Source organism: Lepidochelys kempii, chromosome 14, assembly GCF_965140285.1.
Source record: "Lepidochelys kempii isolate rLepKem1 chromosome 14, rLepKem1.hap1, whole genome shotgun sequence".
In the NCBI taxonomy this organism is placed as follows: Eukaryota; Metazoa; Chordata; order Testudines; family Cheloniidae; genus Lepidochelys; species Lepidochelys kempii.
The window spans coordinates 25,613,797-25,638,641 of NC_136393.1; the positions used below are offsets into that span (position 1 = coordinate 25,613,797).

General features: G+C 45.2%; 1 protein-coding gene across 6 annotated transcripts in view; it reads right to left on the reverse strand.

Moving 5' to 3' along the window:
• Nucleotides 1-24,845, reverse strand: part of DNAH9 (dynein axonemal heavy chain 9) — a 391,252-nt gene that overhangs the window by 294,900 nt on the left and 71,507 nt on the right. For 5 of the 6 annotated variants that reach the window (XM_073310874.2, XM_073310873.2, XM_073310875.2 and 2 more), the window contains 9 exons: nt 23,839-24,005; nt 15,446-16,316; nt 14,101-14,231; nt 12,618-12,744; nt 6,976-7,128; nt 5,741-5,866; nt 4,593-4,832; nt 2,545-2,705; nt 1,657-1,813 (listed from right to left, as the gene is read on the reverse strand). In XM_073310874.2, the coding sequence (XP_073166975.2) occupies nt 1,657-1,813; nt 2,545-2,705; nt 4,593-4,832; nt 5,741-5,866; nt 6,976-7,128; nt 12,618-12,744; nt 14,101-14,231; nt 15,446-16,316; nt 23,839-24,005 (2,133 nt within the window). Of the gene's footprint in view, nt 1-1,656; nt 1,814-2,544; nt 2,706-4,592; nt 4,833-5,740; nt 5,867-6,975; nt 7,129-12,617; nt 12,745-14,100; nt 14,232-15,445; nt 16,317-23,838; nt 24,006-24,845 lie in introns of those variants that run through there. The other variant, XM_073310879.2, reaches the window with a different exon arrangement.

Sequence of the window (24,845 nt, forward strand, 5' to 3'; positions counted from 1 at the left end):
ATCAGAGATAATGGGATCCACAGAAGAAAAGGACCTGGAAGGGGGTGGAGGGCTACGATAGCCTTCACACAAAAGTTAGTCACGGTAATTGACCTAGTGGTAGGTATAAACAAACGGGTTTCTTCCGCAGTACCAATGCCTCAGTACTGGACTCAGCTGGAGTCTCTGCCGCATCCTTAGAAGGATGAGAAGTCTCCTGAGAGTGGGTCTTATGAGCTGATCTGCTCCTTGCTCAGAGAGGTAGATTGCTTTGCCCAGGGCTACAAATGAGGCAGTCAGTATGACCAAGATGCTCTGCAATGTGGATGCTGATGGAGGAAGCAGACCCCTCTGGAGCTGGCCATGCTCCATTAATAAGAGCTTAAGTCTAGTCTCCTTGTCCTTCTTGGCTCTGCCTTTGAAACTCACACAGACCGTACATTTAGAAGAGTTTTGAGAATTCCCCAAACACCACAGGCAGCTGGAGTGTCCATCACTGCAGGGAAAGGACCAGTGGCAAGTCTCACAGGTCTTAAACCCTGGGGACTGGGGCATAACAAATGACACTATAACACAAAACAAAAGATCAAAGAAGAGGAGGAGGGGAAGGAGCTTCCATCCTGAACATACAATAGAAGATAAATAAAATAAAAGCATCAAACAGAAACAGATAACTAAAAGAAACTCTTAAAAGAAACAAATGAAATAAAGAATTCACTAGTTAAAGTGGGAAGCTGAGGGAAGCAGACAGCAGAACTCTTCATCTTGAGCTGCAGGCAGCTGAGAGGGAACAGAGTAGCACTGGGCTTTGCTTCCCTGTCTGACCTCATTCAGACCACAAAGCACTGCTCTGTGCAGGCGTGGGCCTGCGGAAACTACTGTGCAGTCTCCAATTGAGAGCGCACGGGCGCACGCACATCTGACGGTGGAGCACCCACAGGGACATATACTTGAAGGAGAACGCTAACCGTAACAGAGCAAATACAGAAAGCGAATGGCAAAGTAATCTGGGTTTTGCAGTCACTGTCACTCTTTCAGACCTGACCCAATATGAAAATCCCTAGTTGCATTCCTTACCAGTAAAGTGTGCTATGTTGTTGTTGTTATTTATTTGAATTATTGTAGCACCTAGGAGCTGTAGTCATGGCCCAGGTCCACACTGATCTAGATGCTGAGCATTATTTATGGCGTGAATTACAGTACAGCCCAGGAGTCCGGTAATGGACCAGAACCCTGTTGCGCTAGGCACTGTACAAATAATGGGGCTCCTGGATGGTTACGTATTTGTCTTAAGCAAAACTGGCAAGTCCGGGGTGACTGCTGTAACTCCCGTGCTGGGTCAGCCTCAGGCCTTTCGTAGCCAGCCCCACCAGAGGCAGAGTGTCCCACAGGGAGAATGATCCCCGGGGACAGCAAAAGGCTGGCCTCTGCCTCACTAGAGCATTAGCCCCTGGGGAGCATATCCTTGGCTCCCCAGGGACTAATGTACATGCATGCAGCTCAAACTGGAGGAGGAGGAGCCTGACAGTTGGTAGAGTGGCAGATAACCAAAGGGACCTCACGCTGACCCATCAGATGTTCCTTAGTGCCTTAGGCTTTTGATACGTTTCAGCCCTGCCCCTCCCCCTGGATGCTCCCCTGACACAACCTAACCCTGGATCACGTCAGACCCAGTACCTTGTAGTCCATCTGTTCAGAGCAGTTAAACACATACACCATGATGCCAAGGGCGCGCCCCAAATCTTTGGTCGTCTCAGTTTTGCCAGTCCCTGCTGGCCCAGCCGGGGCGCCGCTCATGGTAAGGTGCAGAGACTGGGTGAGGGTGATGTAACATCTTCCAGCAGCAAAGAGAAAAGAGATCTGAATGAGTCAGAGCGCCCAAAGTGCAGAGTCACAATATCAACGTGGCCTACAGGAAGGCCACCGACACAGTGCAGGGTAATGGGACTAAACTCATGCGTGTTGAGAGAGCCCTTACTCTTCAGAATTGAATCTGCAAATGCAGAGTGAGTTTGCAAACTGAAAAATCCTCCTGTGCCATAGTTACTGCCTCTGCCTTGCTGTGCTTGCTCTAGGGGATACCCAGCATCCTTTGCCCAAACTCTCCGCAAGGGCTGGATTTTCACAGCAGTCTGATGACTCTATGCCCTCTGTGGCTTATCACGGAGAGGTGTGGGGCCAAGCTAGCTTAGCTGCAGAGGAAACCCAGCAACCTGCTAAGTGTTTCACACCAGCACCTGAGAGTCCCAGGTTCAGAGCACTCTGATTCACATCACTGTGCAGCGACCCCTTTTAGCAGGCCTAGGGGTGACACTGGTGGATTCTGAAGACCCCCTTGAGCTCTACAAGCAGTGCTGCACACCGGCAGAGGAGGTAGAGAGAGATAGTGTGTGAGCTGTGCTGTGCAGGGCAGCTGGAACATGGAGAGAAGGAAAGCACTTGTGAACTATTCTGATGTCCTAGCCAACCCTTCTATGCCACGCACAGTGGTTTCTTACTCCCACGTGGGAAGCTCTGATGCTGCAGTATGCCAGGAGAAGGATTCTAGACATTCTGGTGACCCACCTGTCCGTAAGGGGCGTGATCACGAGCCGAGGTGTATTGCCCAGATATTCGTAGGAGTACAGAAACTGGGCATCACAAATGTTTGCAAAGCAGTGCTTCTCCTCATCAGCCCACCTGTGCCGAAGCTGTGACAGCCAGATGAATGCCTGGGCACTGTCGACCTGCAAATGCACCCACATGTTCACTGACATTCAACAAGCAACAGGTTAAAGATGCTGGGCCAAGTGTAATCCTGTTATAAGTCCACTGGTTTCAATGGAGTTAACCCGTGACTGAATTGGGCCCAGTGTTTGATGATTACAGCAGACCTGGCAAGTCACTGAACTGCTCAGTGCCTCGGTTTCCTACCAATAAAGGGGAACAAATCCTAGGTCCCTCTCTTGCAGCAGGATGAGGGAACAGATTAAAGGTTCCAGGGCAGCATGGAGAAAGGTGCAAAGAAGGGCCTGAGAGAAGGTGCAAAGGGAAAGATGAGGCAGGAGGCAAGACAGAGAGCTGTGTGAAGCTATTGCAAGGGCAGCCAGAGCAGATGGGAACCATTTCAACCTCCCTCCCACCCAGCACACAGCCTCCTGCAGGAGCAGGACCATCCCAGATAAGAGGGGCCAGGCTCCTGTGAGAGCTGCTATTGAGATCAGTTTGCCGCTAACAAGGCTGAGCCCAAGGTGCAGAGAGCTCCACAGTCAGCCAATTGTGAAAACAGCGTGTCCGTCCGTGAGGCGCTGGTGAAGGGAGGGGTATGGATCCCAAGCCCTTTCAAGTCAATGGGGATCTTTCACCTGCTTTCAGTGGGCTTTGGATCCCGCCCTGGAGGGAGACTGAACAAAAGCTAGGGCTTGCATGAGCCTTTAAAGCACCTGCCTTTGTGGCTCCCTCAGGGGGTAGGCCCCAAAAGACACAGTCTGATGCTTTGTTCACATTTTAAAAATGCAACAACAACACTGCAGTGTCCAGTAGGCACCCCAGCATGTGTTTTATCAGCCCATTAACACACGCCTGGGCTGGTGGAGGCACAGGGTCACATAATACACCCACAGTTTGTATAAATGGACCAGTAAAACACAGCCTGTAATTTGTCTGTGTCATGGTACACTGCAGCACCACTGGTTTATTATCAGCTTCTCTCAAAAAATCAGCTTGCAAAGGGAAAATGTTCATGCTCTTACACGTGAAGAAAGTAATAGAGGGGACATGTGTCACAGGAAGGAGGACCGGGACACGAGTGCTATAGAGGGGACGTGTGTCACAGGAAGGAGGACCGGGACACGAGTGATATAGAGGGGACGTGTGTCACAGGAAGGAGGATCGGGACACGAGTGCTATAGAGGGGTCGTGTACTACAGGGAGGAGGACCGGGACACGAGTGATATAGAGGGGACGTGTGTCACAGGAAGGAGGAACGGGACACGAGTGATATAGAGGGGACGTGTGTCACAGGAAGGAGGATCGGGACACGAGTGCTATAGAGGGGACGTGTACTACAGGGAGGAGGACCGGGGCACAAGTGATATAGAGGGGTCGTGTGTCACAGGGAGAAGGACCGGGACACAAGTGATATAGAGGGGACGTGTACTACAGGGAGGAGGACCGGGACACAAGTGCTATAGAGGGGTCGTGTACTACAGGGAGGAGGACCGGGACACAAGTGATATAGAGGGGTCGTGTACTACAGGGAGGAGGACCGGGACACAAGTGATATAGAGGGGACGTGTACTACAGGGAGGAGGACCGGGACACAAGTGATATAGAGGGGTCGTGTACTACAGGGAGGAGGACCGGGACACAAGTGATATAGAGGGGACGTGTACTACAGGGAGGAGGACCGGGACATGAGTGATAGAGAGAGTATGTGTAACACAAGGAGGAGGACTGGGACATAAGCTACTGGGGCAATAACACATTTTCCTATTTCAGGAAGATCAAAGATGGCACAGTTTTTCTTACTCCATTAATTCATTGGGAGATTTGCGCTCTAATATAAGACACTGGTAGGACACAGTAAATGACAGTGCTGAAAAGGCGTAATGTCTTGTGGTATATCGGCAAACCTTTTGAGCTATCATCTTAGCTACGACATCCCGAGCATGTACATCAATAGTACATATGGTCATGATTTTCTGTCTGTCACCCTTGGAGAGCTGACCGATTAGCATGGTGATGAGGGTATTCAGCTGGGTCACTTGCTTCTTGTAATATTCCTTCATTGCATTCTCATATCCTTCTTCCAGTCTGGTAAAGGCAATTCCAACTTCCGTGGTCCACCAGATCTGGGTACAGGTCAGTGCCACCTTAGAGAAGGGAGTTAGTTCATCATCCATTGCATAATAGCCCTGACACCATGTGTTGTATTTAACAACATGCTCTCGGCAAAGCTGTGGGGTTGTGAAAAAATCAAGCAGCTGCGGCATAAAATGAAAGTATTTCTCAAAGTGGTAACAACAACAGACACTGCAACATAGAGCTGCATTGAACTCGAACCCTGGGACACCAGCATCAGAGACAAGGACAAATTCAGCAGCTATTCATCAGTACATCGGTGTCTTTTACATGCCACAGGGTAGCAGGGGGAGGGGGTAGCAGACAAAGCAATTCACAGGAGGGGATGAGAACCTCCAAGATAAAGGAGGGGAGGGGTTGCTTTATTTCATTCGCTCACGTAGACTTTTTTCCTGCTGCACTCCTCACTCAGCCACCAGGCAGGTAAAGTATACTCACTCCCTCTGGCATGGGACTAACCCCTTCCAAGGTAACGAGCTCTAACACCTGCCAGAGTCTAAGTCCATGTAATCCTGCCTCAGCACAGGAGGATGGACTAGAGGACGCATACGGTCCCTTCCAGACCTATGTTTTTATGATTCCATATATGCAGCACTGACACTTCTGTATGCTGGTCTCATTCTACAGCACCCTGTCATTAAACACACAGATACTGTACCTGCACTGAGCTCACAGAACCAAACCACTGGGCTCTGCCTGAAACCCCAGCTCAGGAGTCTCCTATGACCAATGGAAAGCATGTCCTTGGGGCAGGTGGCACATCTGGAGTTCAGGAGCAGTAGCCAGACAGAGCTTCCCCACCCACCCCAGGGACTGACCAGAGGCCCTATACTAGAATAGTGACCCAAGAGGCTAAACTGAGAGCTGCTTTCTCTAGAGGGCCAGTCGAAGAGGAGACAAGTGTGACGTTATCAAATACCTGGGTAGGGTAGTCAAAGAGCCACTGTTCTCTTGGTTTCTCTTCATAAGCAGTCACTCCTTCTGTCATCTCATGTCTCACGGTAGCCCTCATGCTGTCCAGCACATGATTCAGCCAAATTTCAACCTAGCAAAGGTATTAAAACACAGTGACACGTCTGGTCCACTGAGGAACCTTGTGCAATAGGTAACTATATGGGACTGTATTAATGTCCTTTAACTGAATATTAAACACCCCCCATTGGTCCTAGGCCCAGGACTACTGAGCTGAGACTTGTGTCTTCGCCTTCGCATGCGTTCACAGGATTCTAGCTGGCATGAAATCAACACTGATAACGCAGTTGTGACATTGCTAGATCTCCAACTGCAGCAGCACTATTCCGAACTCCACCGGTGGGTAATTTGCTTCAATATCTTCCGTCGCCAAGGCCAGGAGGAGAATCGCTCATGTGACTTGGGCACAATCTGCCAGCACTCACACAAAGTCAGTGCTGGACATGGGGGGGAATTCTTGCTGTGACGAATGTATCACAGTAGAAGCTCTCTCCCCCGGCCGGCTCTCTGGGAATTCAGTGTATGTTGAGACACAACGTATCATTCTGTGCCCATCAACTGCGGAATTCTAAGGCTAAAATTAGAGCTGGTCAACAGGTTTCAAATGAAAAAAAAAATCACAGTTAACAAACAGCTTTCATGAAAATCCCTGTGATTTTTTTTCCCAAAATTGTGCCTTTTTTCCCAACAAACACCCCCGCCCCAAAAAAATCCTTGGTTTTCAGTTTACATTTTGTCAGGTTTAGGTTTACTTGACCCTTCAGTGCTTGAAAGAGAACAAGAGGAGAAAAACCATTGTCACTATCATGGGCAGACAGGACTCAAACAACTCAAAGGGGGGATGACCTGTGCAGTAGGGAGGTGCCATTTTTATACAACACCTTTTCCAACTTTTAGGACACTTTAATGATAGCTCTGCAGGCAGCCTGGGTCAGACAGGCCGTCTCATTGTTTCCTTGTACTCTCCTGTCTGTCTCCATCATTGTCTCTTGTCTGATGCATAAATTGTAAGGTCTCTGGGGCAGGGACCAACTTTGTGTTCTGCGCTTGTATAGCACCCAGTGTAATGTGGCTCTGGGCCATGACCAGGGGTTCCTAGGCACTACAACAACAGAAGATAGGGATAAAAGCACCAGCCACAATCTAATTCTGATGATAGGAAATGAAGCGGCTTCATCTCACCTGCCCGCTACAGTCACATGGCTCACTGAAGCTGACATATTCCTCCTCTTTACTGTACATCCCCAGGCCAGTTTTGGTCGGCTTTTGCTCAGAGTCCACCTGGAATTTCATCTTGGCCATGTTGTCAAACAGTTTGGAGAGATGGCGCTGGACCTGCACAGGGAATGGTAGTAGAGAGGTCATTCAGGTGGGAGGATCTATGTGCGCTCATCAGCAGGGCAGCTCCCTCAGTCAGGCTCCCAAAAGTTCACTCTCATCTCATCCCACTTTGGCCAGACATATCATATGATGGGCTGGTCACATCCTTCTGACACAGCAGGATTAACTCTGTAGCTCTGGAACAGACACAAGCACCATCTACTTCTTCTTCACTTAGAAAACAGAAATACCTTTCAGTGGCAATACTCTAGTAATACGATATATTTTATTCTTTATGTTGCAGTTACCTGCCATGGTACCTTTTGTACAGCACAAACACACCCACACCCCTACATACACACACACACACGCACACAAAGCAAACATTCTGAACATTAAGTGATCAGTCGCAGGTCAGCCTCACAAGGTACAATGATGGTAGAGCAACGGTGAGGAACCTATGCAGTCCTACGCTCAGGTTTTTGCTGAGCATTGCTGGGGGAGTACTGAGAACCCAGCTATCTCAGCCTGTGGACCAACAAGAATTGTTACCGGAAGTCAGTTTTGTGCCAGGGAAAGGTGCTCAGCCTTGGAGACTGAAGGCCTCTGCTCTTCCCCAGCAAAGGAATACTAAGAAGAGCAGCAGTGCAAGCTTAGTACGCTACAACCCACCATGATACCTCCACCTCACCGTAGAAGGGTCACCTCTACGAGTGAAAGACCAAGTCAGACTCCATGGCCTGTTCAAAGCTTGTTCAACTCAGTGGCTCAAAAGGAGCAATTAGGTAGAATTGCTCGGGAGGGTTTCCTTCACCATGAACATCTGTCTGCTGGAAGATGAACAGACCACCAGCGCTTTTTCCAGCCTTCGGACAATACAAATTTTAGTCACTGACCAACCAGTGTAGTAACCAGTTAGTTACAAGCAAACTAATACCGGAAGTAAAGGCTCAGGAACTTCCCCCCCAAAACATATGTTCTCAACTTAGGGTCACACCACCATGGAAGTCATGAACTGATGTCTGGCTGGTCACTCAGACCTGCCCTCCCCCTACTGCTAAAGGAGAGGGGCTCTCTGCTAAATCGCAGTAAGATGGAAAGGTTGAGAACCCCCATCCTAAGGTACCCAGTCCTCTGCTACAAGCACTGACTGTTTAGAAAACCATATAAACAAATGGATTTCTCCAGTCTATCACAGGTCACTGTCTCAGATAGAGAAAGGATTAAAAAATTTTCAAGCAGCATTGCAGAGATAGACCTTTATTAATATTTTTATGCTGTTTGGTTCCACTTATATTCATATTGAACCCAATTCTGGAAGGTGATGGGCTGCAAGTGTCAACTGGCACTCAGCACATGGCAGGATTGGCCTCCTGGCTTTCATGATCTTGAGAAAAGGTTTCTGTGGTTTATTTAATGTGCAGAACTTTCATCTTAGCGAATCATCCAATCAGATTCCTATGCCTAGCCAGTCTAGACAGACTCTATAGAACACTCTGACACTCAGTTCAACACCATCAGAAAAACCTTGGATATACCTGAATCTTTACAAGTTCAATGCCAGATCTGCTATGATAATATTGTTGTGCATTTAATCCTCTGTTAGGAATGATCAGACAGCCTCAGAGACTACAATGAAAAGGCCAAGAGTTTATCCATATTTTATCCTTCTTGACATTTACTTGATTTTATTGTAAACAGTTTTAAATAGGTATAACAGACAATGCTCACAGAATTCCTTCCAATACCAGTGAGCATTTCAAGGTGGTATTTTTTCTGAGTTTCTCCTGTTTTTTCCCCCTGTCTTTGTGGTATTGATCAAATGCACAACTGTGAGGTTTCAAGGGTTGAAAAAACCAAGGAGCACAGAAAAACTATAAGAAATATTATATGTCAGCAGAAAATAATGGCATTTCTATATATGCACTGAGCCCTGACTAACCTGAACTTCATATAATCATATATCTCCTTATCTGAAAGGTTTCTTAACTGGAAGAGATTCTCCACTAGCTAACAAAAAAATAGAAATGCTAATTGAGTCTGGATTGAGTAAAGTTCAGCATTCACTGTGAAAACGTCTGTCAATTTTACAAATCAATTTCAAGATGAATCAGAACAAGGCATCACAGCCCTGTTATTCAATTGCTAAAGAAAATGGGTTTAGCTGGAGCTTCCCGACTGACGGGAGGTATGTCTACACTGGAACTAGATGGTTACGTTTCCACTCGGGTGGATGTACACAGGCTAGCTCTGACACAGCTAGCATGCTAATAATAGCACACAGTTGCAGAGGCACAGGAGGGGCTGGCCACCTGAGTATGATTCCCATCTGAGACGCTAGGTACACACTCAGGCACTATCCCGTCCTGCCACCCACACCACCACGGCTACCCAGCTAGTTTTAGTGTTCTAGTGCAATCAGAGCTAACACATGTACACCTACGTGAGCTGGAAATGACACCTCCAGCTTCAGTGTAAGCACACCCTGGGCGCACACAGCTATCCCGCCAATATCCCGTTGTGCCGGCCAGGCGCTCTGACTTAGCTGTATCATGGTATAGACATCCAGGTGTTACCATGACGACAAACTCCTATAAAAGTAATAATCTACCTTACCTACATTGGTGGTATATTCACTAATGAAAAACAGAGCTAAGATTTTTCTACAGAATTTCTTACCACACACTTCCAGAATATGGGGATTCCAAAGCACAGCCTGTAACAATGAAGGTAATGCCTCCCATACAACTCCCATACAATGCATCCCATACAACTCTGCCCTGCTGGGGACAGGAAAAGGAAACAAAACCTAGGAACGCCACGAAATGCAGTTAAGGGAATTTCTTTAAACAGCAATATCATTGCAACTTTCTCTACAGTGCAGTTCCTCACCATGCCATCCCATAATCCAGTCAACCATGTGGATGTCACTCCTTGTAGCAAGAAGAAAAGGAGTACTTGTGGCACCTTAGAGACTAACACATGTGCAGAACATTTTCTTTTTGCGGATACAGACTAACACAGCTGCTACTCTGAAACCATTCCCTGTAGCAATACCTTTAGAATGACTTGATTGCATTGGCGAGTCCCTAGAAATACTGCTTCTGGAAGAGGCATTTCCTGCATTAGAACCTCCAGAACGAATGTCCCTGATGGTGAAACATCCACTCTATTAACCAAGGTCCGCATACACAAGAACTGGAACTCACAAGAGCTTGATCTGCATTTGCTTTAGCTAGGCTCATCATTTGATTGAACCCTGGATGGCCCATATTTTACAGTTCATACTGTTCTCCTTTGTGTGTAATGGGTCTTCTGTGGCTGCCTGTAAGGGAGAAACACCTGATGCATGTGCACTGCTTTCTAGTCAGCATCATCATTCAAGGAGCAGAGACTACTGGGCGTCTTGTTCAAACTGAAATATGCCACAGAGAAGTCACTTTAAACAGCACTGAGCTTTCCTGAAGGCCTCTGAACACTCTTATCCTAGAATCTGCCAACCACTGCCAGCCATATCCCCCCATAAATACACATCCATTTACAAGCTTGGCCTTGCAAAAACAGGTTATGTTTCATTTTCAACCACAGACACCTCAACCACTGCACTTTTTCTCACTATCAGCTCCATCCAGAAGCATAAATTGACCAAACCACCCCAGTGCATCCCTGTCAGAGTGCAAAACCCTTCACAAGAGCTGCTGCTTAATGCTAACCCACACTGAGAAAATACATTCTCCATGGAAGGTCAAATGAGTTCAAATGGGAACACTGCTTGTGTTGCAAGCCTGCTTCTCTGAAGAGAGCATCCTGCCAAGATTCTCAGTCCTGGCTCCGAGCTCCTCAGAGCCCAACTGCTGGGAATCCCCTAAGTATTCCCTTTCAGGCCGTGGGGGTAGAGTGCAGGCCAGGCCTCCTATTGAACATGCCATGGCAACGTGTCTTGAGTATTACTGCTGGCCTCCATTCATTCCTGCCAGTCCCTTTGACTGTGCAGGAGGCAGAGCTCCCAGAAAGAAAGTCAAGATTGATGCAACATTGTGAGAGGGACCTACCATACCTCCACCGGCAACTGGTCCAGAAAAGTGTAAAAGAACAGAGCAACCTTGCTGGACAGGTTTCCTGGCCCAGGTACCTCGTAACTGTGGACCCTGCAAACTGTGCTTAATGTGTAGTGAAAGAGGTGCAGGGGCTCAAGCAATTTTTTTTACAATCATAACTGATGCAGCCAGCCCAGAGGTGCCGGGAGTATGAACTGTCAAGCCTAAAGGTGCCGGGGCTCAGCCCTGGCAAAATTAAGCACTGCTTGCTAATCCCTGGAGCGGGTCTAACAGGAAATGTTGATTGTATTTACACAGTAAGCTCTTCAGAGCTGGGACCATCCTGTACTCCACGTGTGCGCAGTGCCCAGCACAATGGCACTAGTACAGCACAAAACAAGGAATGAGAATGACAGCATCAGCTGTCTGGGGCACCTTTGGTGGGGATTGGGGAAAGGTCGAGTCCTCCCATGCCCTGCAGTCACTGTGCTGATGCTTCTCTGGAGTCAAGACACATTTGGCCTCAGAGGAGCTCTCCAGATAACTGGAGCCCTCATCAGCCTGTCCCTCAGCCTGCCCCTTCTCTCTTGGCACCTCCTGCCTTGGTCCCGTCTCCTGTGTGGAGACTCCAGCCCATCCAGAGCCAGAGATCGTTGCCATCAACCTCAGATGCCAAGGACACTGAGGAGCCATCAATTAGCAGGGGCCTTGGCTTCCTTTGGATGGAGCCCTGCCTGGCACAGGCATTGCTATCACTGAGCCTCGTGCTCAGAGATCAAGGCTGACTCAGATTTAGATTTGAGGATTTCCCCTTTGAAGCATTCTGAGTAGTGCAGCAAGGGTGGCACACGGCGTGGTGTCCCCGGGGGCCTAACTTCTCCCTTCTCCTCTACCGGATCAAACAACGCAAGAGCAAAAGGAGTGCCACCAGTCTCACATTAAGGCGCCCAAACCCAGGGTGAGAATACTGCAAGATGGAGCTTTCTGAAACGATCAGTTATTTTAGGTGCCTCCATTTTTGGGTGCCCAACTTGAGACTCCTTCAAGGGCAGGTGCTTGGCATTTTCTGAAAATGGCCCAAAACTGAGCCATCCAAATTCCCAGTCACCGTTGCAAGCTTTCGCTGAGATCTTTAGAGAAAGTCTGTTCCTTCAAACCTCAGAGCCTCCAAGAACAAAGTCTGTCCCTCGTACGGTGTCAAAAACATACACTAATCAGGCTTAAAGGAGCTTTATTAGAACAATCGGTAATGCTTCCCAATGTTTAGAGATGAGAATGTGATGTACTTGCTGCCATCTAGTGGAAAGTTATATACCAATAACTCCAGAGAAATTATCGTTCATGTTACTACTGGGGGGGAACAGAAAAACATTACTTTCTAGAAGAAGCTACAGGCATGTTCTGGGCTTGTCACTCTATCCACCACTCCACTGTTCAAAGGCAAAGGCAGTAATGTGTGAGACTTACTAGCTGCGGGTTGGTGCCATTGGAAAGAATGTCCAGTAAATCCGCAGAAGAAATGAAGTAAAATCTGGGAAAGGCCAACCTCTTGGTGTCCAAGTATTCAGCCAAGGCCTTCTCACACAGAGCCAATCTGGTGCAACAAAGCAGAGAAACCAAGTCCAGAATCAACACACATACATTCTGCTTAGCATCTAATATTGTAATTCATGTTCAGAGGCAGACTTTTGACCCAAAAAGTAAGAAGTGACAGAGGCCTTGTCTACACCTAACATTTATGTTGCCCTAGCTACATCACTCAGGGCTGAGAAAAATTTTGCACACTTAGCCCATAGTTAGGACAACCTAACCCCCGGGATAGACCTTGGTCAAGGAAAGATTCTTCCGTTGACCTAGCTACCACCTCTCAGAAGGTGGATTACCTATGTTGATGGAAACATCCCTTCTGTCGATGCACAAAGCCTCTCAGTATCGCAGTACAGCAGGAGTGCAACAGCTGTGCCGCTGGGGTGGCTGTAGTATAGACATGGCTATAGACTCCAGGCTCTCCACTAGGGATATACCCAGTATTATTGATTTTATGTGGAAGGTGCCCAGATACTATGGTGATGTGAAGCAGTATAAAGCCCTCAGACACATAAGTTCAGAAGACTCCTGCAGTCTAACCCAGCCTTTTGGAACTACACACAACTCCCCCAACCATGTTCATGTTGGGATGAAATTGCTCAAGCTTGGTCTGACCTAAATCTGTTCAGCTGTGAGTTTATGAGATTCCGAACTTCCAATTTAAACCTTGTGACTTTTTGCACTCAAAACTAAAAATGGCTAAAATCATAAATTTCATATATAGCACTTAGCTACTCCTCAGTGAGGAATATGGGCTTTGTAGAGCTGAGAGGTTTGTTTTAAATTAACAATGTTATTAGTAGTGGAATACTACTGACCAAAACAGCCTTCACACTGAGTTTTCAAGTGTGCACTTCCCAGTCAAATTAGCACACTGAAACGTATTTATTTATCTGCCTCAGTGCAATAGGGCATTCCTCAAAGTATCTAGCAGTCTCATGTGGCAAGGCTATCTCTGCAGCACTGAGGGGGTAAATTTAAACACACCATAGTTAAAGGTCTCAAAAGAACATGGACGTAGCCATGCTGCAGATGGTTTGCATTTTTTAGGACTGGTTACACTGCTCTATAGAGATAGAACATACATGTAAGATGGGTGAGCTCACATTGCACTCAGCACCTTATGTTTTGAGTGTCTGGACTTCTGTGTACAGAACTTCTCAGCCTGAACATTGCGATAACAGCTTGTTGGGTTACAGATTGGTGGATCACAAACACAAAGTCTAAATAAAGTTTAGTGTTGTTGTGACTGGCTGAACAGAGATGGCCATCACCACCCAGTAGAGAGATCTGAGAACACAGAGTAAGTAAACTTATCGCAGCTAAATGCAGTGTCCCTCAAAGTCCGAAAAGTGTTACTAACCTGCTCTGAATATCCTCCAGTTGTTCATAAAGACCTGGCTTATTAGTAGCCTCAACGACATTCGGCGTTTTCTCCGCATCGTAGGCCAGTTCTTTAAAATCAACATCAATTCCTTCAAAACGCTTGGAGTCCTACAAATGGCAAGAGAGAAGCTACAGCCACCGGTCAAACACGCATTTCTTTACTGAAAAGACTCCATCATCTGGCCACATTGATGAATAAAGTTCTGCTTCTAGTGCACTTAAGTGAAGAATAAATACAGCCACATTCAAAATCCTGGCCTCACTGAAGTCAATGGTGAACCACAACCACCCCTGGACTTCAAAGGGATCAGGATTCCGCCCCAACCTCTCAATGAAATGCTCAGAGATTTCTTTGTCAACAAAACCAAAAGCATCTATTTGCCTTTAATGCTGGTGAAAAGAACCTGAATGGAGCTTGTCTGCACAGAGCAAGTACAGCAAGCTTCACGGACATTCCACCCCTGGCCAACGTGCTCTCACTCTCGATTGTGGTTTCAACCTCCCATGTCTGTTGGTAGCTGGTGTAAGTCACAGCAATGCTCAGGCTGCTCACACTTATAACAGGGGGTTGGCCCTGCACACAGAAACCAGTCTAGCAGAGTGCAAAAGCGAACTTTACACCCTGACACATTGCCACACACAGAACTGAGCTCTAGACTGTCTACACTGGGGGCGTGCAGTTCAGCTGGAACCTGGGGCAGATCCTGGATATTTCCCCATATACCCGCATTTACGTAAATCAATAATAGGACAGGAAACCAATAGTAGTTTAGATTTTCCTCTACAGGACACCAAAGGAGAATGAAATCCTGGTATAATTAATCTATACTGCTTTTCAGAGAATGAGCAGTGGAATGCCTGGCCCAGCTCTCTGTTAAACACTTTTACAGGGATACTGTCAGGGCTAAATACTGTCAGTGGCCCACACTTTATATCTGCAAAATCCATGTAATGATCTGTATTTCCTCTGCCAGCACAACCAGGCCAATATGTTTCCTACGATAAACAATGTCAGCAGCCCCACACTCACGTGCAGCCCTACAGTAACAAACTCTGTATGTGCAGTGTACAGGGGAGAGGGGAGATCAGTGAGGGCTTTCAGCCTCCTGGGACAACCCAAGAAAGAAACAAAAGCACAACCTCCTTTATCCAAATGTCCTGGGGATGCTGAATAAGCCCAGGCAACTAAGGGAATTTCCAGTGTGACAAGTAGCCACCAAAGGGTTTGTTGCATTTCAGACAGCTCTGGTTGGGATAATGGAGGTTGTCCTGCGTTCCTTTCTGACTGAGGAGAACATGACTCCTGTCATTCTGCTGCGCACCTCAGGAAGCTGCGCCCGGATATCTTCTGAGCCAATAAATATGCTTTCCAGGTGAGACCATGTCCGCTGCACTTCGAACCAGATAGAAATGACTGTGTCGGCTGTGGACAGCTTCTTTTGCCATCCGGATACTTCCTCTAAGAAGAAGGCAATATACTTGGATGTCATCAGATTCTGCAGCTGCACCTGGTTGTCTTCTAAAGTTTCAATGAGCTCCTCGTTGGATTTCAGCAGGGGGATGTTCGTCCGGGGGTGCAGTTCATACTGGAATTCCATGCTGCTCCAAGTGCTTTTTAGCTCTTTCAAGACTTTCTCCATGCTCATTTCCTTAACTGCTTTATCCACTATGCCCCGAACCTCATCCTCAAAGTTATGCAGGTTGAGCCTCAGGAGGTCGGCCAGTGTGGTGTCTGCATCCATGGTGAATGTCACACCTGTTGCCTGCATCAGCTGGTTCCAGTGCCTTTCCCGGATGGCGGGATTCTGAAGCTCCGCCACAGCCCTCAGAGATGTCAGGATGTTCTTCACCCTGTTGTCCAGCCCAGTGAATGTGTCCCACACCCTCATTTCTTTATCCAGGTTCCGAATATCCTTTGCAAACTTTTTGCATTCAAGGTCCATGTTTTCCACATTAATATCCTTCCATTTCGTGGCCTGCCAGTCGTTTATGCTAGATGTCACCACAGAGATCATATCCCAGAGTTCCTTGAGAAGACAAACTTCCTTCCTGCATTGCTTTAGCTGTTTATAATCAGGAACATTGACTTCAAACAAACCAGCTGATTCGTAAAGTGAGGCCATGGTTGACTCCATTTGTTTTATCTCAATGTGGTTTGCATCCAGCATTAGGTAAGGATTTTCAATGTCAAACCTATAAAGCAATTTTCATTCTTCATAAGTAAGATTATAAACACTTCAAATAAAATATAATGCAAAGCAGCTTGTACAAGAGACACAGTAAAGACATCACAGCTCTAGTATGCTCTAATGGTTATTCCCCATTGCAGAACTGATGCCATTTTAAATTCCCATTTGTACCCTCATTCTCTTTTTCAGAGCATAGTCATCTTTCTGCCTGTAGTCTCTACTAACATGGAGTTACGTGTTAAATAATGGCTAAATGGGAGGTAAAATTGTCAGAAACACTGATACTTTTTAAAAGGAAACAAAAAGCCATTTTTTCCTCTTTGTGCCCCAGATTCACATGCTCGCTGTCAGCCTGAGGTACAAGCTAATGGCAAGACAACTCAAAAAGCTAAGTGGCTCACCCATTCAAGGGCCATTACAACCGATCTGGTCAATGCAGCTGATTCTACCCCAGCCTCCAGAGAATGACATTTACAGAAGCGAGCCCAGTTCAGTGGGGTAGAGTTATTCCTCTCTCATGTGCGCAGGGGGGATTTTATGAATGTATTTTATCACACTGCTACATGAGTGCAAAGTAGTGTGCTTTAAAGGAGAGTCACTTTCACTAAGGAGGGAGACACAACATGAAGGGAACTCTCTTTCATTCATTTACACAAGGTTTCTAAGAGCATTTCCATTCATAAGCCTTTGTGTTTCTGGCCAAGTAGGCCTCTAGCTATAAAAACTGTACAACTATTGGAAGAATGTTCTTTATTCAATGCAGGAATCAACAGGAAAAGATTAAAACAATGCTTGGACCTGGAGCCCGGGAAAGCCTCACTCCAGGCTCAAAGCTGCTCTGCTGGAGCCAGGGAGCTGGTCTACGCTACAAAGTTATGCAAGTGGCTAGGAGTGCAATAAATCATCCTATCCCCCTAGCTGACACAGCTATACCAGAAAAAAAAAAAGTGGAGATGCAGCTGTGCTGACTGAAGAGTGCTTCTGCCTACATCTCTCGTACACTTGCACACATCCTACACCAGCACAACTCCTCCTTCTGTTGACATACCCTGCATTTACACTAGGGGCTATCCTGGCATAGTCTGGGGGGCAAAGAAGCACCTATAGCTGTCTCCCTAGGTCCCAGCACTGCCATCATCCTGGCAATGGGGGGGTACTGTGTATCCCACAACAAATAACAGCAGTATACCTAGTAGTAAGGGGCACTTGAACTACCCAGACATCCACTGGGTAGTAATCTGGCAAAACACAAAATGTCCAGTAAGTTCTTGGAATGTATCAAGAATGACTTCTTGGTTTCAGACGGTGAAGGATGCAACCGGGGGGGGGCAGATGTTTTAGACTTGATTTTGACCAACAGGAACGTATTGGCTGTGAATCTTAAGGTGAAAGGGAACTTGGTAGAAAGTGATCATAAAATGATAAGATTTCATGAGTCGAAAGAAAAGAAGGAGTGAGAGCAGCAGAATAAGAACAATGGACTTCAGCAAAGCAGACTAACAAATTCAGAGAACTGGTAGGTAAGGTCCCATAGGAAGAAAATCTAAGGGAAAAAGAAGTTCAGGAGAGCTGGCAGTTTCTCAGAGAGACATTATTAAAGACACAACAGCAAACTATGCTGATGCAAAGGAAAGAGATGACAAATAGTAGGAGGTTAATATGGCTCCCTTAGGAAAGCTTTAATGACCTGAAAATCAAAATGGAATCCTCCGTAAAGAAGAAGCATAGAGAAATTGCTAGTGGTGAGTACAAAAGAAGAGCGCAAGCAGATAAGGATAAAATCAGAAAGGCAAAGCCACAAAATGAGGTACACATAGCGAGGGACATAAGAGACACTAAGAAGAGGTTATATAAGTACACTAAGAGCAAGAGAAAAATGAAAAGCAACCCCATACTCTGGGTGTCCCTAAACCCTCTGACTGCCAGAAGCTGGGAATGGACAACAGGATGGATCACTCGATAAATTGCCCTGTTCTGTTCATTCCCTCTGAAACATCTGACACCGGCCACTGTCAGAAGACAGGATACTGAGTTAGCTGGACCATTGGTCTGACCCAGTATGGCCGTTATTATGACCTTAATAAAAGTGTAGGTACTCTACTCAGTGGGGGAACAGAGCTAATAATAGATGACACTAAGAAGGCTGAGCTGTTTAATGTCTATTTTGATTCAATCTTCACTTGAAGGGTTAATTGTGACCAGATGCTTAACACAATTAATATTAACAACAAGGCGGCGAGGAACACAAGGCAGAACAGGGATAGAAGAGATTAAAGAATATTTAGATGAGTTAGATTTATTCAAGTCAGCAAGGCCTGATGAAATTCACTTTAGGGTATTTAAGGAACTAGCCAAAATCATTTTGTAACCATGAGCAATTATCTTTGAGAACTCATGGAGGATTGATGAGGTCACAGAGAACTGGAGAAAGGCAAACATAGAACTTGTCTTTAAAAAAAGGAGAACAACGAGGACCCAGGAAATTATAGACTAATCAACCTAACTTCAATGCCTGGAAAGATACTGGAACACATGATTAAACAATCAGTTTATAAACACCTAGAGGACAATAGGGTAAGTAAAAGCCAACATGGATTTTTCAAGAACAAATCATGCCCGACCAACCTAAATTTCCTTCTTTGACAGGGTTACTGGCCTAGTGGGTAGGGGAGAAGCTATAATTGTGACAGATCTTGATTTTAGTAAGGCTTTTGATACAGTCCCACATAACATTCTCATAAGAAAACTAGGGAAATATGCTCTAAATTAAGTGTACAAGTAGTTGAAAAAACATACTCAAAGAGTATTTATCAATAGTTCACTCTCAAACTGAGAAGACATAGCTATTGGAGTCCCACAGGGGTCTGTCCTGGGTCACTTACTATTCAATATTTTCATTAATGATGTGGCTAATGGAGTGGAGAGTATGTTTAGAAAATGTGTGGATGACACCAAGCTGGGAGGGGTTGCAAGCACTTTGGAGGGCAGGATGAGAATTCAAAATGACTTTGATAAATTAGAGATGTGTTCTGAAATCAACAAGATGAAATTCAATAAAGAAAAGAACAAAGTACTATGCTTAGGAAGGAAAAATCAAACTCACAACTACAAAATGGGGAACAACTGGTTAGGTGTTGGTACTGCAGAAAAGGTCTGGGGTTACTGCAGATCACACATTGAATGAGAGCCAGTAATGGGATGCAGTTGCAAAAAATGATAATATTGTCACCAAAAGCACCCCTGTATTCACACCCCACACATTATTGTAATAATCTTTGTGGAAAATATGCCTTGTGAGGTATCATTTAAAAACTAACACCACATTGATCATTGATATTCATATGTAGCCTATGCACGAAATGTGTATTATGAGTTATGAACTAAAGCTGAAATTATGACTACAAGGGGTTACCAGTCTGGGAGAGGATAAATCTGTTCCTCAGAGACAAAGGACAAGCTGACGCCTCTAGCCAGGTGTCATCAAAGCTGATTGGCCATCACCTCTCAAGTGGCCATTCTTTGGCAGGAAGGGGGCAGGAACAGATCAATGTGCATTTTAGCAACAACATGGAACCTCCTTCACCACGAGACTCCATGTCTCCGTCGGAAGGAACTTTATCTAGGGGTAACCCTCAGGTACATACATTTTGAAGGGTGAGTGGACTTTAAAAGTGAGGGACAAAAACACCCAAGGCTCTCTCTCTTTCACCTAAGACAACAAAGGAACCAGCCTTTTGACTTTTTGGGGGGGATCCTGACTGAGAATTTGGGCAGCAATGTTGCTGGGATCCTGTGGTAAGGATTTGACCTTGAACCAAGACTAGCTGGTTACATTTTAGCAACTAGAAAGTGTTTTATCTTTATTTCTCTCGTACCCGTTTCTACCTGTAATACCTTGTACTTATATGCACTTCAAATCTCTCTCTTTGCCATTAAATAAACTTGTTTTATTTTTTAATCAAAGCTAACTCAGTGCTGTGTTTAAACTGAACTGCTTGGTAATGCCAAGGGAGAGGATTTAAAGTAGAAAACTGTTGAATATCAAACCCTTACAGGGGCAACAGACTTTTAATATGTGAAATGCCCAGGAGAGAGATTGACAGTGCAGAACACAAACATTTGGCACTGGGAGTATGTTGGGATCATCCTGCAAGTAGTAACCCAGGCTGGTGGCAGCCAGAGTGTGGCTGGTGTTGCTGATAGGCTGCTGAGGCCAGAGTTGCTGGACCACGACTGTGGCTATACACAGACATTCAGGGTGTGACTTGCATGCTGGTAGGCTGTTTGTGAGCAGCCCAGGTTGGGAGCTACAATGGCAAAGTATTGTGAGGCACCCGGGGTTACAGGGCAGTGGTGATCCTGCCTAGTCTTGATTGCTCCTCAAAATGTGACAGGTGTATTAATCAGAGTGTGTCTTATGGAAGGTAAATGTCCTGCTCTACTCAGCTCTGGTGAAGCCTCAGTGGAGTGTTGTGTCCAGTTTGGGGCACCACACTTTAACAACAATATTGACAAACTGGAGAGAACACAGAGAGCAATAAAAATAATAAAAGATTTAGAAACTCTGACCCATGAGGAAAGATTAAAAAACTGGGCATATTTAGTCTTGAGAAAAGAAGACTGAAAGGGGACCTAATAACAGCTTTCACATATGTTAAGGGCTGTTATAAAGAGGACAGAGTGCTCTCTGTCCACTGAAGGTAGGACAAGAAGTAATCAGCTGAATTTGTGCAGCAAGGAAGATTTAGGATAGATATTAGGTAAAACTTTCCAATTCTAAGGATAGTTATGTATTTGAATAGGTTACCAAGGGAGGTTGTGGAATCCCCATCACTAGAGGTTTTTTAAGAATAGGTGAGACAAATACCTGTCAAGGATGGTCTAGGTATACCGGGTCATAAGAACGGCCATATTGGGTCAGACCAATGGTCCATCTAGCCCAGTACCCTGTCTCCAACAGTGGTCAGTACCAGAGCTTCAGGAGGAGTATACAGAACAGGGCAATTTTGAAGATACTCACCTCTGTCTTACCTTCCTGGCTTCTGTAAGTCAGAGGTTTAGGTTCGCTTCAAGCATAATGTTGTATCACTGACCATCTTGGCCAACAGCCATCGATGAACCCATCCTCTGTGAACTTGTCAAATTCTTTTTTGAACCCAGTTATACTTTTGGCCTTCACAACATCCCATGGCAATGAGCTTCACAGGTTAATTGTATGTTGTGTGAAAAAGTATTTCCTTGTTTGTATTAAACTTGCTACCTATTAATATCATTAGGTGACCCATTCTTCATATTATGGGAAAGGGTAAATAACACTTCTGCATCCACTTTTTCCATACCATTGTAACTATCACTAAAATCAGACTCTGTACCAGATGACTGGTGGATAGCTAATGTCATGCCAAGTTTTTTAGAAAGACTCCAGAGGCAATCCTGGCAATTACAGGTCTATAAGCCTAACTTCAATACCAGGCAAGCTGGTTGTAACTATAGTAAAGAACTGAATTATCAGACACAATATGTTGGGGAAGAGTCAATACAACTTCTGTAAAGGGAAATCATGCCTCACAATCTATTAGAATTGTTTGAGGGTGTCAACAAACATGTGAAAAAGGTAGATCCAGTTGATACAGTGTACTTGGACTTTCAGAAAGCCTTTGACAAAGTCCCTCACCGAAGGTTCTTAAGCAAAGTAAGGAGTCAGTCATGGGACAAGAGGGAAGATCCTCGCATGGATCAGTAATTGGTTAAAATATAGGAAAGAAAGGATAGGAATAAGTGGGCAGTTTCCACAGCAGAGAGAGGTAAATAATGGGGTCCCCCAAGGACCTGTACTGGGACCAGTGCTGTTCAATATATTCATAAATGATCTGGAAAAAGGGGTACACAGTGAGATAGCAAAGTTTGCAGATGATACAAAAATACTCAAAATAATTAAGTCAAAGCTGACTTTGAAGAGCTGCAAAGGGATCTCACAAAACTGGGTGATGAGGCAAGAAAATGGGAGATGAAATTCAATGTTGATAAATGCCAAGTAATGCACATTGGAAAAAAATAATCTCAACAATACAAACAAAATGATGGGGTCTAAATTGGCTGTTATCACTCAAGAAAAAGATCTTGCAGTCATCATGGATAGTTCTCTGAAAACATCTGTTCAGTGTGCAGTAGCAGTCAGAAAAGGTAACAAAATATTATGAACCAGTAGGAAAGGGATTGATAATAAGACAGAAAACATAATGCCACTATATAAATCCATGGTACACCCACACCTTGAATACTGCGTGCAGTTTTGGCTGTCCCATCTCAAAAAGATATATTAAAATTGGAGACGGGCAACAAAAATGATGAGGGGTGTGGAACAGCTTCTGTGTATGGGGAGATTAAAAAGACTGGGACTGTTCAACTTGGAAAACAGACTCTTAACTCTCCACAGTCAGCTTTGGACTTAACTATCTTGAATAATTTTGTATCATCTGCAAACTTTGCACTTCACTGTTCACTCCCTTTTCCACATCATTTATGAATATGTTGAACAGCACAGGTCTCAATACAGATCCTTGGAGGGACCCCACTGTTTAACTCACTCCATTCTGAAAACGGACCATTTATTCCTGCCCTTTGTCTCCCATCTTTTAACCAGTTACTGATCCATGAGAAGACCTTCCCTCTTATCCCATGACAGTTTACTTTGCTTCAGAGCCTTTGGTGGTCCTGCCTCAATGAAAGGAACGGACTAGATGACCTCTCAAGGTCCCTTTCAACCATACATTTCTATGATTCTATGATACTCTGACATAGTATGACAATACTGTGCTGTGACGTGTCAGCACAACATCAAAACCATTGTGATAAACAAATTATACTGGTGAAACTGGCAACCCCAGGTATTTAACACTGATCATTTGCAAGTCTGTACCTAGAATGCTCTTCCATCCTTCAACTCTCTGATGGCAGCCCTGGACTCTGTGTCCTGGGGATGCATGGAATGGTTCTTTGTCCTGGGTTATTGTCTATGCACAATCCTGGAATCATGGGACTGGGAGAAGGGTTTGGCCATTTTAGGGTGCTTATAGTTAGACACATAAAAGACTCAATGCAAAAATTTCAAAATGCCTAAGTCACTTAAAATCCTAAGTCCCACTTTCAAAAGAGACTTAGGCACTTGAATACTTCTTACAACCTGGACTTATCTCCCAGGGAAATCAATGGGAGTGAGGCACCCAAAGAGCTTTAAAAATCTGGGCCTTAGATGCTTTTGGTCACTCTTAGACTCCCATGCACCTAAGTCACTTTTGAAAATGGGACTTAGGCACTTTTGAAAATTTTAACCCTACTCTCGCTGAATCCACTCCCTACCCACTACAGCATAGAGACCCCAGAAAAATGCTATATCAGATATTATACCTGGCCTTCTGACCAATTGGGAAAGATAAGTGGATGTTAGACAATATGCCTAGCAGAGCACAAATGATCTACTAAGCCCTTCTCTCTCTTATTTCTGTGGTGCTGTAATTAGTCTGTACCTGAATGGTGCTTCTTTGTGAAATCTCTCTCTGAATTTCTGCTGTTCCACATCAAATGCTGCACAGTTCTTGCGAATAACTGTCACTTCATTTGCCTGCAAAGAAGCCACTTGCTGTTTCACAGTTATCGCCAACTTCTTTATATTGTTCCATTTTTCTGGCAGCTCCTGCAAGCAAAAATTAAATGTTGGCTGACAGTATGTGCCACTTGACATAACATGTATCTGACTTCTTTATGGATAGTCCCAGGCTGGAAAAATACCAGATTTTCTCTCTCACACAATCAAGAGGTTTTTGCCATGATATAAAGGGCAAACACATGACTGGGAGTAAAACAGGGAATGAATTTTAAGCTTTGAAGATAAATGAAGATTTTACCCCTTATGAAGGTGTAAACCCTCTTCCCTCCTGAAATGTCCTGCCATGTTTTCTACACACACCAGAATCCTGTGAAATGCGGACAGCCCAGACAAAGGTGACCCTAAATCTTGCTCCTAGGGTACATGAAGGCTGATGTACAAAAAATCTTGCTCCTAGGGTACAAAAAATACTGATCCCAATTCAAAGTCCAGCTGGCTCTTGTGCATCCCCTGGGAGTGGATGGAAGCAGGAAGATGGGCTCAACAGGTAAGCTGATCTTTTCAACTTAGTTAAAAATGAAGACTGGATGGTTCTATAATAGATGCTGTCCCGTCCCATCTTAGAACAGAAGAGGGAAAGGTGGTTATAGTCAAAGGACCTGTCTGGAGAGACTCCTAGGGTAACATTTTCAAACTTGGGTACTTAATGTTACCATCTAAATAAAAATGGCCCAATTTTCAGAGCTCCCATGAACATCACTGGAAGTTGTGGATGCTCAGAACCCCTGAAGTCTAAGACACTTTCATTTAGGTGCCAAGAAAAGAAGTTTCACAAGGCAGGTTCTTCGTAAGCTGTGTATTTGTCTGGAGAATGGACTTCCTTTGTCTTTCATTAAAAAACACTGGTCAGAGCCTCAGCCAGTGTTG